The following is a 14,535-nucleotide window of genomic DNA, read 5'->3' as shown; positions in this document are numbered from 1 at the left end:
AAGAGCATAACGGAGGGGTCAAGTGAACTGAAGAATGAGACATCTGGACTTCGGACCTCCAGGTCACCCAACCAAGAGCATCGAGGAGGCTCCGAGAGGCAGAACAATTAGGAAGATGGACTTCAGGAAAGACAGGACATCAGAAGGTGAGAACGTCAGGAAGATCTGAAAGTGAAGACATCAGGTGGGTCAGATGACTAAGACATCTGAAGACAAGCATTTAGGATCCGGCAAGAGACTAAACATGGAACGAAGATGCAGACAAAGGATCAGGAACCACAAAAGAAGACAAGGGAATTCCCACGAAGAACAAGTGCCTTGAAGAAGCAGAGGAGGACATCATCAGAGACTCCTGGACTGAAGAGCTGGAACGGAGGATCCAGGATCAGTCCAACTCCATGACTGACTCCTTGCAAAGGTGACGAGAAACTGAAGGCTGAGCCCTTTTATAGGGCTGAAGAACACCCAGGATGACATCATGAGGAGGAGCCAGGAGGACTGGCCCTTTAAATCCAAAGAGGAGGCGCAGCCCTGCGCCTAAGGGGGCAGGACCAGGGACAGCATCCATGCTGTGAAGAGAGGAAGTAGGCCTGAGCCGTCGGAGGCAGCTCCTGCCGCAAAGTGAAGCTGGGGGCAGCTCCAGCCACTGAAGAGAGGACTTAAGGCATCTCCAGCCATGTGAAGCACCGGCGGCAGCCTCCAGGCTGCGAAGAGGAGCTCTGGAGCGGCTTCCCGGCCGCAAGAAGAGGAGGATGGAAGCGGCTCCATGCCGCACGGGGAAGAAGGCTTCAGGGCGGCCTCCAGGCCGCATAGGAACGGCAGCTGCAACCTCCAGGCCGCTGGATGGAGGAAGGAAGTCGGCGGGTCCTGCTGCAACGGAGGCAGGATGATGGCGGCGACTCCAAGCCGTGAAGAGGCAGCGTCAGCGGCCCCTTGGCTGCAAGGGAGAGCGCAGCAAAGGCAGTTCCTGGCCACGGAGGAAAGAGGACGTTGGCGGCAGTCTCAGTCATGCGGAACGGCGTCGGGGGGGAAGCAGGCCCGCAAGCTGGTTGGTAGAGGTGTGAATCGTGTGATTGATCGTCTTAACGATCGATTTTGGCTGGGGGGGAGGGAAATCGGATCGTCGTGTTTTGTTTTGAAATCATTAAAAATCGCAAATCGGGGGAGGGCAGGAAAACCGGCACACCAAAAAAACCCTAAAACCCACCCCGAACCTTTAAAACAAACCCCACCCTTCTGAACCCCCCCAAAATGTTTTAAATGACCTGGGGTCCAGTGGGAGGGTCCCGGCGCAATCCCGGCGCGATGTCCGCTCTTGGCCACGGCTGCTGTGAAGAGAAATGGCGCCGGTGGCCCTTTGCCCTTATCATGTGACAGGGCAAAGGTAGCGCTGGCGCCATTTTCATTCCTAGCTCCAGACGTCACGCGTCCAGGAGATCGCTCCCGGACCCCCGCTGGACCCCCAGGGACTTTTGGCCAGCTTGGGGGGGGGCCTCCTGACCCCCACAAGACTTGCCAAAAGTCCAGCAGGGGTCCGGGAGCGACCTCCTGCACGAGGGCCGTATTGCCAATCTTCAAAATGGCGCCGGCGCTACCTTTGCCCTCACTATGTCATACCCCGGGCTTAAGGGCACTCATGCGGCGAGTACGCCCATTGTGGAGAAATTCGTAGTGCTCTCATTGTTCTTCTGCCCCTTCTTTTATTGCTCTCACGTCCCGCAACTCTGCTGCCTATCTTGAGGGCAAAGGTAGCGCCGGCGCCATTTTGAAGATTGGCAATACGGCCCGCGTGCAGGAGGTCGCTCCCGGACCCCCGCTGGACTTTTGGCAAGTCTTGTGGGGGTCAGGAAGCCCCCCCCCAGCTGGCCAAAAGTCCCTGGGGGTCCAGCGGGGGTCCGGGAGCGATGTCCTGGACGCGTGACATCGGGAGCTAGGAATCAAAATGGCGCCGGCGCTACCTTTGCCCTGTCACATGATAAGGGCAAAGGGCCACCGGCGCCATTTCTCTTCACAGCAGCCGTGGCCAGAGAGCGGGAGATCGCACCGGGACCCTCCCACTGGACCCCAGGTCATTTAAAACATTTTGGGGGGGTTCGGGAGGGTGGGGGTTTGTCTTAAAGGTTCGGGGTGGGTGTTAGGGGTTTTTTGGTGTGCCGGTTTTCCCGCCCCCTGTTTAACGATACAATACAAATGCCCCTGACGATAATCGTGGGCATTTGTATTGTATCGTGCACTCTAACGATTTTGGACGATTTTAAAATTATCTGACGATAATTTTAATCGTTCAAAAACGATTCACATCCCTACTGGTTTGGCTGGCTGGAGAAAAGGGTGAGAGACTGCTCCCGGCCTAGCCGCGGGCAGGATCGTAACAATGGAGAGTGGAAGGATATTAAGGATGGGGGAGCACAGGAGACTGCGAGCCTGATCTGGGTATAAATGAGGCAGGTTTAGGTGCACCCGGTATTAAAACAGCTGCCCCAGTACATCCCAATATCAATAATGTCATTCTTTAATACGGATACAGCGAGACAGAAATCCCAGATCCATTAGAAAGTCAGAAGTAGTGGAGGTAGAGACTACATGTATGCATGAGAGCGAATTCTCAGCCCTCCATAAATGCACAGAAACCCCCTGCTCATTCCTGGGATAAGCAGCAGGGAATCTCTCTAGCCCTCGGGATCCTGCCAGGTACCTGTGACTTGGCTTGGCCGCTGTAGGAAGGGGATAGTGGGCTTGATGGACCCTCGGTCTGACCCGGTATGGCACGACTTAGATCCGTGTGTACCACGTGTCTCTGCTTCATGTGGCCAGATTTATTTCGGAGTGGGGGGGGCATGGACTTACACACATACCTTGTATGTAAAAGGCATGACATCCATGTGCAGAAATCTTCGAGGAGTTATGTGTACATATTTAGCTGCATCCGCAACCTGCTATCGAAACTCAGTTTGTGCGGATCTTGTGTTTGAAAATTGGGCTGTTCTGTGCGTGCTGGAAATTCCTCCTCAGGCCTCACTGATAATTCACCTCATCTGCTTTCACACAAGGATACCCTCCCTGCTCAGGGCCCATTCCCCCCTGGGGATCACTGACGTCCCGTGCTGATATACTAACGACTTTAATATGGAGTCATGGGATGACATCTGGGGAGCCGGGCTGAGCTGTGTAAAGTCAGAGTGAGATGTCGCCCAAGATCTTTTACAGGACGACATGGCCAGTGACCCTGGACACCTGCTGGGAGCTGTGTCCAGACAGGAGGACGTTCTTATCCCACCTAAAGTAAAACTCTTTTGGATGGAGGTGCTCTCATCTTAGGATCGGACTGGGGGGCCTGGATCCATCCTCCTCCTCCCCCCCCCCCCCCCCCACTGCTGTTAGCTAAGAAATGCCTCCTAGGCGTGGAGAACTAACGAGGCTCCCCCCAGCCCACCCTGGTTCTGTAACATCCGGGCCATCCCGTCAGGGGCAAACCTCACAGCCCGCAGTGAGCAAGGCGCAGGCCTTTCATTCACTTTGCTTGAACAATCAGTGCTAAAGCCGGCTTCTCTCGCCGCGGTGGAGGAACCTCACCCGGGGAGAAGCCGGCTTACTCTGTGCTGCGTCTCGGACCTTCGCTCCTGGCGCGCGTTCACTGGGAGCTGCGCCTGCACTCCTGTCATTCTGGCGTTTTTCATTCACAGTTCGTAAAAGACCGCAGGACGGAGAGGCCTGGCCCCTGCTGCCCAGCCACCTCCCTTTGCTGGTCTGATGACGGCAGAAAGAGACCGGTGCGCGCTGCTAAGGACACAGCTCAGTGGCCAGTCACAGAGGGTGACCGCCAGGGCAGGTTTTCTCGCCTTGCTCTGGGGTTATACTCCACCCTCTGGGCAGATCCCCCTATTTAGTCTGCATCCAGCTCTCCCCGTGTCCAAGCACTGGATTTCCCTTCTCCCGGAGCAACCTGGCAATGCCCACGTGCCTGAAGGGAGAAGGGATCGCAGCAACGCCCAGGCACTGCCCCAGCTCTGCCAGCCCCCCCAAGCCCTGGGATTTACCCCGAAACAAGTAAGATAAAACCACTCTCGCATGTCCATCTTTCAAGGAAACTTTTATATACAACAGAGAGTCTGCTGGGCGGCATGCATCAGCTATGTCTCTTCCTTTTTGCTTTTGGAGAAGGCGTGGCATGGAGGCGGAGCTTGCTTCCTCTCAGGCGAGTCCCCGTGCATGAGGTGTGATGCAGACTTCCACCCACTCCGGAGAGACGTCAGGGTCGGGAACTGGTAGGAAAGGCAGCGACCCCCAGTCCCCCCCGACACAGGAACCTCCTCGCTCCCATTCGTTAGGGAACTCCGCTCTGAAGACCCGCAAAGAGCAGCCAGGGGCTTGGCAGACGTGTGCAGCACTGCTTCCGATAAACCGGCGGCTGTTCATACACAGCACAGGAGTGTTATATGGAAAAAAAAAACCTAAAACCACAAAGAAAGAGCCTGTCCACCTGGAATTCTGCACGCTCTCCGCTGCAACGTTATTGCACTGAAACTATCAGGTCCAAGCAGTGAGGCTCCCAGCTTAGCTCCGCCCCATCTTGGCTATGAGTTCATCACAAATCTTTGTCAGCTCCTCGATTTCTTTATTCTAGGGGAGAGGAGAAGAAAAAGTAAGCAGCAATTTACACACTCCCTCTTCCAGGATACATCTTACACACTCACTCACACACACACACACACACACACACATACTCTCCTCCAGAGAGCTCCCATCACACAGAGAAGCACTCCCTGCACCCCTGCCTGCACGTATACTCACATGCCCCTTCTTCTGGATAATATCCATCCTACAGAGAAGCACTCCTCACCTCCCAGAAGCACCACACACACACACACACACACACACACACACACATACTCTCCTCCAGAGAGCTCCCATCACACAGAGAAGCACTCCCTGCACCCCTGCCTGCACGCATACTCACATACCCCTTCTTCTGGATAATATCCATCCTACAGAGAAGCACTCCTCACCTCCAGAAGCACCACACACACACCACACACCACACACACACACATACTCTCCTCCAGAGAGCTCCCATCACACAGAGAAGCACTCCCTGCACCCCTGCCTGCACGCATACTCACATACCCCTTCTTCTGGATAATATCCATCCTACAGAGAAGCACTCCTCACCTCCCAGAAGCACCACACACACACACACACACACACACACACATACTCTCCTCCAGAGAGCTCCCATCCACAGAGAAGCACTCCCTGCACCCCTGCCTGCACGCATACTCACATGCCCCTTCTTCTGGATAATATCCATCCTACAGAGAAGCACTCCTCACCTCCCAGAAGCACCACACACACACACACACACATACTCTCCTCCGAGAAGCTCCCATCACACAGAGAAGCACTCCCTGCACCCCTGCCTGCACGCATACTCACATACCCCTTCTTCTGGATAATATCCATCCTACAGAGAAGCACTCCTCACCTCCCAGAAGCACCACACACACACACACACACACATACTCTCCTCCAGAGAGCTCCCATCACACAGAGAAGCACTCCCTGCACCCCTGCCTGCACGCATACTCACATGCCCCTTCTTCTGGATAATATCCATCCTACAGAGAAGCACTCCCCATTTCCCTGCACACACACACACACACACACACACACACCCCTTTGCTCGTGTCCTGCTTCACAGATCTGCTTCCTACTGAATGCTAGCTTGAGAAGTCTGTGAAATGCATCGGCTGTGCCCTGCAGAGTGAGGAGTTAATAAACCAGACTCTCTGAGACAGTAATTCTCTTCCATTGGCTCCTCTGAACTGATTTTGAACTGGTTCAGACTGTTTGTGCATAAAGACCAGTTTTGACCAGTAGACAGCTTCCAGTTACCAAGTCCTTAGTGGGAGGTATTCCCATTAACTGGCAGAAAAACTTAATAGTAGTCCAAAATGCGGCTGCAAGGGTTATTGTGGGCTGTAGATTAAGGACATATTTCACCATTTACTTTCCAAATCTATTGGCTACCTGTTATTTTTAGGTCTTGATTTTCGGGCATTGCATCTCAGGCTCCCAGTTATTTATTGACTACCTGCCCGACATCTGCGTCTGATACTCAGGAGACATCCGAAAAGCTTTCGGAAGCTCTCTGTCAGAGAAGCATTTGGCAGCGAGCCGAGCAGGCTGGACAAGTGTTGGAGCAGCTTTGACGTTTTGCTTAAAATTTGGCACCGGTTATATCTGGCTACCTGCACACTGCCGTTCCTCTGCCCGACTCGCCTTTGTGGCAGGTGATTGCCGATTGTCATGGGCTGTTGTATTTGCTTGTTTTATATGCTGTAATGTCCTGGAGCTAGGGATAGGTGGTAAATACATTAATAAGCTTCTCTGGAGAGCACGAGCAATTTCCACACACACACGCACACAACACAGACACCACACACAACCCATCTGCCCAGCCCTGCTTTGCCAGATCATCTCCGGCACTCCTACTCAGACAGCTCAAACTCCTGCCCAGCGGCCAAAGGGAGGGCAAGATGCAAGGTTATCATTTCCGATGCATGGAATGCTATCTGCCTGGCAACTACTTTTTAAAATGTGCATGGGAACTCCTGCTCCCCAAGCTGCCTGGGAGAAGGAAGGGGCTTGATTAAGCAGCAGAGCAGCTTTTCTCTGCTCTGTCCACTTCAACCTCACCCCCTCCCTTTTTGTTCCATGCAGGACAGGAGGGGAAAGGCTGAATCAGGAAGCAGAGTAGCTCTTCCCTGTTCAGTCTGCTCCAGCCTCAGCCTCTCTCTCCTCCTGTTTCCTCCAGGCTGCCTGGGAGGGGAGAGGCTGGAGCAGGAAGCAGAGTAGCTCTTCCCTGTTCCGTCTGCTCCAGCCTCAGCCTCTCTCTCCTCCTGTTTGCCTCCAGGCTGCCTGGGAGGGGAGAGGCTGAATCAGGGAGCAGAGCAGCTCTTCCCTGTTCCGTCTGCTCCAGCCTCAGCCTCTCTCTCCTCCTGTTTTCTCCAGGCTGCCTGAGAGGGGAGAGGCTGGAGCAGGAAGCAGAGTAGCTCTTCCCTGTTCTGTCTGCTCCAGCCTCAGCCTCTCTCTACTCCTGTTTCCTCCAGGCTGCCTGGGAGGGGAGAGGCTGGAGCAGGAAGCAGAGTAGCTCTTCCCTGTTCCGTCTGCTCCAGCCTCAGCCTCTCTCCTCCTGTTTCCTCCAGGCTGCCTGGGAGGGGGAGAGGCTGAATCAGGGAGCAGAGCAGCTCTTCCCTGTTCCGTCTGCTCCAACCTCAGCCTCTCTCTCCTCCTGTTTCCTCCAGGCTGCCTGGGAGGGGAGAGGCTGGAGCAGGAAGCAGAGTAGCTCTTCCCTATTCCGTCTGCTCCAGCCTCAGCCTCTCTCTCCTCCTGTTTCCTCCAGGCTGCCTGAGAGGGAAGAGGCTGGAGCAGGAAGCAGAGTAGCTTCTTCCCTGTACCGTCTGCTCCAGCCTCAGCCTCTCTCTCCTCCTGTTTCCTCCAGGCTGCCTGAGAGGGGGAGAGGCTGAATCAGGGGAGCAGAGCAGCTCTTCCCTGTTCCGTCTGCTCCAGCCTCAGCCTCTCTCTCCTGTTTCCTCCAGGCTGCCTGAGAGGAGAGAGGCTGAATCAGGGAGCAGAGCAGCTTTTCCCTGTTCCGTCTGCTCCAACCTCAGCCTCTCTCTCCTCCTGCTTCCTCCAGGCTGCCTGAGAGGGGAGAGGTTGGAGCAGGAAGCAGAGTAGCTCTTCCCTGTTCCGTCTGCTCCAGCCTCAGCCTCTCTCCTCCTGTTTCCTCCAGGCTGCCTGGGAGGGGAGAGGCTGGAGCAGGAAGCAGAGGTCTGCTCTCTGCTGAGGGAGGTTCCTATGCAGGGGGCGAGTGCTGGTGTCGGGGAGGAAAAGACGGGGAAGGTGCAGAAGACAGAGAAGCAGAAGGGGCGGGGGTTGGTCCTGAGAGAAGGGGAGACTGCAGGGAGGAAGACAGAAGGAGAGTGAACTCATGTGTGTTACAGAATGCAGACGTCTGCTGAGTCTCAGGCAAAACCCGGCATGGAGCCAGAGCAGGAGCACGGGGAGCCTGTCACACACCAGCTCACCGCTTGCTCTCTTCCAGGCCGGCACTGCCAGCAATATCAATCTTGGGCTCACACAAGATCAGCAGCAGGTGCTGGAGCCACGAGATCTGAAGTCGCCTGTGGTACCGGCCCTGGAGGAAACGAGAGGAGATGGTGGGGGAGGGGGAGAGGCAGAAGAGTGGATACCGGGGAAGAGAGAAATGAAAGGTTGGTGGGGGCAAGGGGTGAGAAAGGAGAATGGATGAGGGACGATGTGGAGGGAGAGAAGAATGAAGTGAATTGGTAGGTGGTGAAGGCAGGGAGGGGGCTGATGCTGAGAGATGAAAGGGGAAGATGCTGGGAGGTGGGGGAGAAGATGGGGAAGGGAGGGAGAGGGCTGGAGGGTTGGTGGAGGCATGAGGTAAGAAATGTGGACGGATGGGAAAGAAGGAATTGTAGGGATGAGGTGGAGCATCAGAAGGAGGTAGGAGGGAAGGGAAAGGAGGTGAAGCAGAGAGATTGGTGAGAGAGTGGAATAAAGGGAGACAGGTTATGGAGGGGCAGGAGGAGACGAGAGCTGGACTCTGAGAAGAGAAATGGGAAAAGAGGGAAGAGATTAATGGGGGAGAGAGAGAAAGGACCATTGAGGGAGAGAGCTGACAGAGGATTGAGGGAGAGGACAGGGGATGAGGTGAGAGAGGACTCTGTATTTGGTGGTGGGGAGGGAGATAATGGATGAGGAAGGGAAAGAGAACTGAAGGAGCGAGCACAGGGGGAAGGGGAGGAGGAATAAAGAAAGGAGAGCATTCAGGAAGGGAGAAGAAAAGAGAGAGAAGGAATGGGAAGTTAAAAGAAATAAAACTGAATCAGAAAAGAGAAAGGGAGAAGGAGAGCAGAAAGAATGAGGAAGCAAAGCTGAACTAGGAGGACAGAAATCAAGCTGCAGACACAGAGCTTGGAAGAGTCTTTAATTCCTGCCTACATCAAAGGCTTCCAGAGACAGGGAAACATCAAAGGCTCCCAGAGACAGGGAAACACCAAAGGCTCCCAGAGACAGGGAAACACCAAAGGCTTCCAGAGACAGGGAAACATCAAAGGTTCCCAGAGACAGGGAAACATCAAAGGTTCCCAGAGACAGGGAAACACAAAAGGCTTCCAGAGACAGGGAAACAGCAAAGGCTCCCAGAGACAGGGAAACACCAAAGGCTCCCAGAGACAGGAAACACCAAAGGCTTCCAGAGACAGGAAACACCAAAGGCTTCCAGAGACAGGGAAACATCAAAGGCTTCCAGAGACAGTGAAACAGCAAAGGCACCCAGAGACAGTGAAACAGCAAAGGCTCCCAGAGACAGGAAACACCAAAGGCTTCCAGAGACAGGAAACACCAAAGGCTTCCAGAGACAGGAAACACCAAAGGCTTCCAGAGACAGGAAAACAGCAAAGGCACCCAGAGACAGGAAACACCAAAGGCTTCCAGAGACAGGGAAACATCAAAGGCTTCCAGAAACAGGAAACACCAAAGGCTTCCAGAGACAGGGAAACATCAAAGGCTCCCAGAGACAGGAAACACCAAAGGCTCCCAGAGACAGGGAAACATCAAAGGCTCCCAGAGACAGGGAAACATCAAAGGCTTCCAGAGACAGGAAACATCAAAGGTTCCAGAGACAGGGAAACACCAAAGGCTCCCAGAGACAGGAAAACAGCAAAGGCTTCCAGAGACAGGAAACACCAAAGGCTCCCAGAGACAGGGAAACAGCAAAGGCTTCCAGAGACAGGGAAACACAAAAGGCTTCCAGAGACAGGGAAACAGCAAAGGCTCCCAGAGACAGGGAAACAGCAAAGGCTCCCAGAGACAGGAAACACCAAAGGCTTCCAGAGACAGGGAAACATCAAAGGTTCCCAGAGACAGGGAAACACCAAAGGCTCCCAGAGACAGGAAAACAGCAAAGGCTTCCAGAGACAGGGAAACACCAAAGGCTTCCAGAGACAGGGAAACATCAAAGGTTCCCAGAGACAGGGAAACACCAAAGGCTCCCAGAGACAAGAAAACAGCAAAGGCTTCCAGAGACAGGGAAACACAAAAGGCTTCCAGAGACAGGGAAACAGCAAAGGCTCCCAGAGACAGGGAAACACCAAAGGCTCCCAGAGACAGGGAAACATCAAAGGCTCCCAGAGACAGGGAAACATCAAAGGCTCCCAGAGACAGGAAACACCAAAGGCTTCCAGAGACAGGGAAACATCAAAGGCTCCAAGAGACAGGAAACACCAAAGGCTTCCAGAGACAGGGAAACATCAAAGGCTCCCAGAGACAGGAAAACAGCAAAGGCTTCCAGAGACAGGGAAACATCAAAGGCTCCCAGAGACAGGGAAACATCAAAGGATCCGAGAGACAGGGAAACACCAAAGGATCCCAGAGACAGGGAAACACCAAAGGCTCCCAGAGACAGGGAAACACAAAAGGCTCCCAGAGACAGGGAAACATCAAAGGCTCCCAGAGACAGGGAAACATCAAAGGCTTCCAGAGACAGGGAAACACAAAAGGCTCCCAGAGACAGGGAAACATCAAAGGCTTCCAGAGACAGGGAAAGATCAAAGGCTCCCAGAGACAGGGAAAACATCAAAGGCTCCCAGAGACAGAAAACAGCAAAGGCTCCCAGAGACAGGAAACACCAAAGGCTTCCAGAGACAGGGAAACATCAAAGGCTTCCAGAGACAGGGAAACACCAAAGGCTTCCAGAGACAGGGAAACATCAAAGGCTTCCAGAGACAGGGAAACACCAAAGGCTTCCAGAGACAGGGAAACATCAAAGGCTTCCAGAGACAGGAAACACCAAAGGCTTCCAGAGACAGGGAAACATCAAAGGCTTCCAGAGACAGGGAAACACCAAAGGCTTCCAGAGACAGGGAAACATCAAAGGCTTCCAGAGACAGGGAAAACACCAAAGGCTTTCCAGAGACAGGGAAACATCAAAGGCTTCCAGAGACAGGGAAAGATCAAAGGCTCCCAGAGACAGGGAAATCGCTGATCTCTATCCTTCACATTTGCCAGGAGAGATGGGAATAGGGGAGGGCTGTGGGCTGAAAAGTTCTCTCTTAGAATTATTCCGCCTTGGCAGCTCTGGAGGGTGGGGTGGGGTGGGGAGGGTACTGCAGGAAAGGGCCGGGGCATGTGATAAATTTCCTCTCCCTTTGCAGCTCTGGAGAGTGGGGGAGGGTGCAGTGAGATGGAATGGAGAGGGTGCCGCAGGACGGGAAGGGGGCATGTGCTGAAAATTCCCTGTCCCTGGCAGCTCTGCCACACACAGACACACTCTCTCTCTCCCTCTCCACACACGCCTCACTGAGGAGTCCCTTTCCTATGCTGGTTAGTGAACTCTCTAACACTTGAGTTTTTCTAACCACAGAAACGCAGCGTGCACGACTGATCCCAAACGGCCGGGCTGTTTTAGGGGGACGTGTGGGGTAGCGAGAGGCTCTGGAGAAGGACAGACGTGCACATTTACCTTCTGCTCCAATGTTGTCTCCAAAGCGTCCACCTTCAGCTGTTCCTTCCGGAGACTGGCCTGATACGCCACCTGCTCCTGCTGCGACTTGGTGCGAACCTGAGCAATCTCAGCGTTAGCTCTACAAGGAAACATGAAGCACCAGTGAATCGCATGGTGGACAGAAGCCAGGAATACTCCCCCACCCCAGGACACACAGTCCCTGGCCCTTACACAACTCAGGACTACCCACGCACACCATCCCGTCTATCCAAGCATGTGTACTCACCTGTAGCCATGCACACCATCCCGTCTATCCAAGCATGTGTACTCACCTGTAGCCATGCACACCATCCCGTCTATCCAAGCATGTGTACTCACCTGTAGCCATGCACACCATCCCGTCTATCCAAGCATGTGTACTCACCTGTAGCCATGCACACCATCCCGTCTATCCAAGCATGTGTACTCACCTGTAGCCATGCACACCATCCCGTCTATCCAAGCATGTGTACTCACCTGTTCCCATGCACACTATCCCATCTATCCATACCTGTGTACTTACCTGTTCCCATGCACACCATCCCGTCTATCCAAGCATGTGTACTCACCTGTTCCCATGCACACTATCCCATCTATCCATACCTGTGTACTTACCTGTTCCCATGCACACCATCCCGTCTATCCAAGCATGTGTACTCACCTGTTCCCATGCACACTATCCCGTCTATCCAAGCATGTGTACTCACCTGTTCCCATGCACACTATCCCCTGTCTATCCATGCATGTGTACTCACCTGTAGCCATGCACACCATCCCTTCTATCCAAGCATGTGTACTCACCTGTAGCCAGGCACACCATCCCGTCTATCCAAGCATGTGTACTCACCTGTAGCCATGCACACCATCCCGTCTATCCAAGCATGTGTACTCACCTGTTCCCATGCACACTATCCCCTGTCTATCCATGCATGTGTACTCACCTGTTCCCATCCACACCATTCCCTGTCTATCCATGCATGTGTACTCACCTGTTCCCATGCACATCATCCCCTATCTATCCATGCATGTGTACTCACCTATAGCCATGCACACCATCCCGTCTATCCAAGCATGTGTACTCACCTGTTCCCATGCACACTATCCCGTCTATCCAAGCATGTGTACTCACCTGTTCCCATGAACACTATCCCCTGTCTATCCATGCATGTGTACTCACCTGTAGCCACGCACACAAAAAAACCCAAGTGGTCCATCCAGTCTGCCCAGCAAGCTTAATTTATTTATTCTTTTAATTTATTTATTCTTATTCTGTTGCTCCATGCAGGTTATACATCTGCCTTCTGTTAACGGTAGTAACTGCCACTCCATTCAGGTTACTCCCATGTTTCTGTTAAGAGTAGTAACTGCCGCTCCATGCAGGTTACCCCCATGTTTCTGTTAAGGGTAGTAACTGCCGCTCCGTGCAGGTCACTCCCATGTTTCTGTTAAGGGTAGTAACTGCCGCTCCGTGCAGGTTACCCCATGTTTCTGTTAAGGGTAGTAACTGCCGCTCCGTGCAGGTTACCCCCATGTTTCTGTTAAGGGTAGTAACTGTCGTTCCATGCAGGTTACCCCCATGTTTCTGTTAAGGGTAGTAACTGCCTCTCCATGCAGGTCACCCTCATGTTTCTGTTAAGGGTAGTAACTGCCTCTCCATGCAGGCTACCCCCATGTTTCTGTTAAGGGAAGTAACTGCCGCTACCTGCAGGTTACCCCCATGTTTCTGTTAAGGGAAGTAACTGCCGCTCCGTGCAGGTTACCTCCATGTTTCTGTTAATGGAAGTAACTGCCGCTCTGTGCAGGTTATCTCCATGTTTCTGTTAAGGGTAGTAACTGCCGCTACCTGCAGGTTACCCCCATGTTTCTGTTAAGGGCAGTAACTGCTGCTCAGTGCAGGTTACCCCCATGTTTCTGTTAAGGGCAGTAACTGCCGCTCTGTGCAGGTCACCCTCATGTTTCTGTTAAGGGTAGTAACTGCCGCTCCGTGCAGGTTACCCCCATGTTTCTGTTAAGGGAAGTAACTGCCGCTCCGTGCAGGTTACCTCCATGTTTCTGTTAATGGAAGTAACTGCCGCTCTCTGCAGGTCACCCTCATGTTTCTGTTAAGGGTAGTAACTGCCGCTCCGTGCAGGTTACCTCCATGTTTCTCTTAAGGATAGTAACTGCCGCTCCGTGCAGGTTACCTCCATGTTTCTGTTAATGGAAGTAACTGCCGCTCTGTGCAGGTCACCCTCATGTTTCTGTTAAGGGCAGTAACTGCCGCTCCGTGCAGGTTACCTCCATGTTTCTGTTAAGGGCAGTAACTGCTGCTCTGGGCAGGTTACCCCCATGTTTCTGTTAAGGGCAGTAACTGCCGCTCCGTGCAGGTTACCCCCATGTATCTGTTAAGGGCAGTAACTGCCGCTCCGTGCAGGTTACCCCCATGTATCTGTTAAGGGCAGTAACTGCCGCTCTGTGCAGGTCACCCTCATGTTTCTGTTAAGGGTAGTAACTGCCGCTCCGTGCAGGTTACCCCCATGTTTCTGTTAAGGGCAGTAACTGCTGCTCCATGCAAGCTTCCCCTTATTTTCATTTCCATCCTTTAGCCAGTATTGATCCTTTGGTTTATCCCAAACTCTTCTGAATTCCGTTGCAGTTCTTGTCTTATCCACCTCTACCAGGAGGGCATTCAATGGCTCCACCATTCTTTCCGTGTAGAAATATTTCCGGACGGAGCTTCTTATTATTATGACCCCCTAGATCTACAGCTTCCTTTCCATTGGAACAAACTTGATTCCGATGCATGATTTATACCCTTCAATTATCTAAATGTCTGTATCATGTGCCTCCTATCCTCTCTCTCCTCCGGGGTATTCATATGTAGTCCATCAGCCTCTTCTCACAAGTCTTCCCATACCGACCCCACACAATTTTGGTCTCCCTTCTCTGCCCCGCCTCCATCCTGTCTCTGTCCCTTTTGAGATAAG

The 14,535-nt window shown here is 53.2% G+C and overlaps 1 protein-coding gene and 1 non-coding gene across 3 annotated transcripts in view; one reads left to right on the top strand and one right to left on the bottom strand.

Moving 5' to 3' along the window:
- Nucleotides 1–4,492: 4,492 nt before the first annotated feature.
- The window catches only part of TACC2 (transforming acidic coiled-coil containing protein 2), a 76,308-nt gene continuing 66,265 nt past the window's right edge, over nt 4,493–14,535 (bottom strand). For both annotated transcript variants that reach the window (XM_029610562.1, XM_029610563.1), the window contains 2 exons: nt 11,549–11,669; nt 4,493–4,620 (listed from right to left, as the gene is read on the bottom strand). In XM_029610562.1, the coding sequence (XP_029466422.1) occupies nt 4,555–4,620; nt 11,549–11,669 (187 nt within the window). In that variant the 3' untranslated portion in view covers nt 4,493–4,554. The remainder of the gene's footprint in view (nt 4,621–11,548; nt 11,670–14,535) is intronic.
- Nucleotides 7,595–7,679, top strand: LOC115096308. Its single transcript, XR_003858039.1, has one exon. It is a non-coding gene; the product is annotated as a small nucleolar RNA SNORA17 (small nucleolar RNA).

This window comes from Rhinatrema bivittatum, chromosome 7 (assembly GCF_901001135.1).
Source record: "Rhinatrema bivittatum chromosome 7, aRhiBiv1.1, whole genome shotgun sequence".
NCBI classification, from domain to species: Eukaryota; Metazoa; Chordata; class Amphibia; order Gymnophiona; family Rhinatrematidae; genus Rhinatrema; species Rhinatrema bivittatum.
This window is presented reverse-complemented; position numbering and strand designations above follow the sequence as displayed.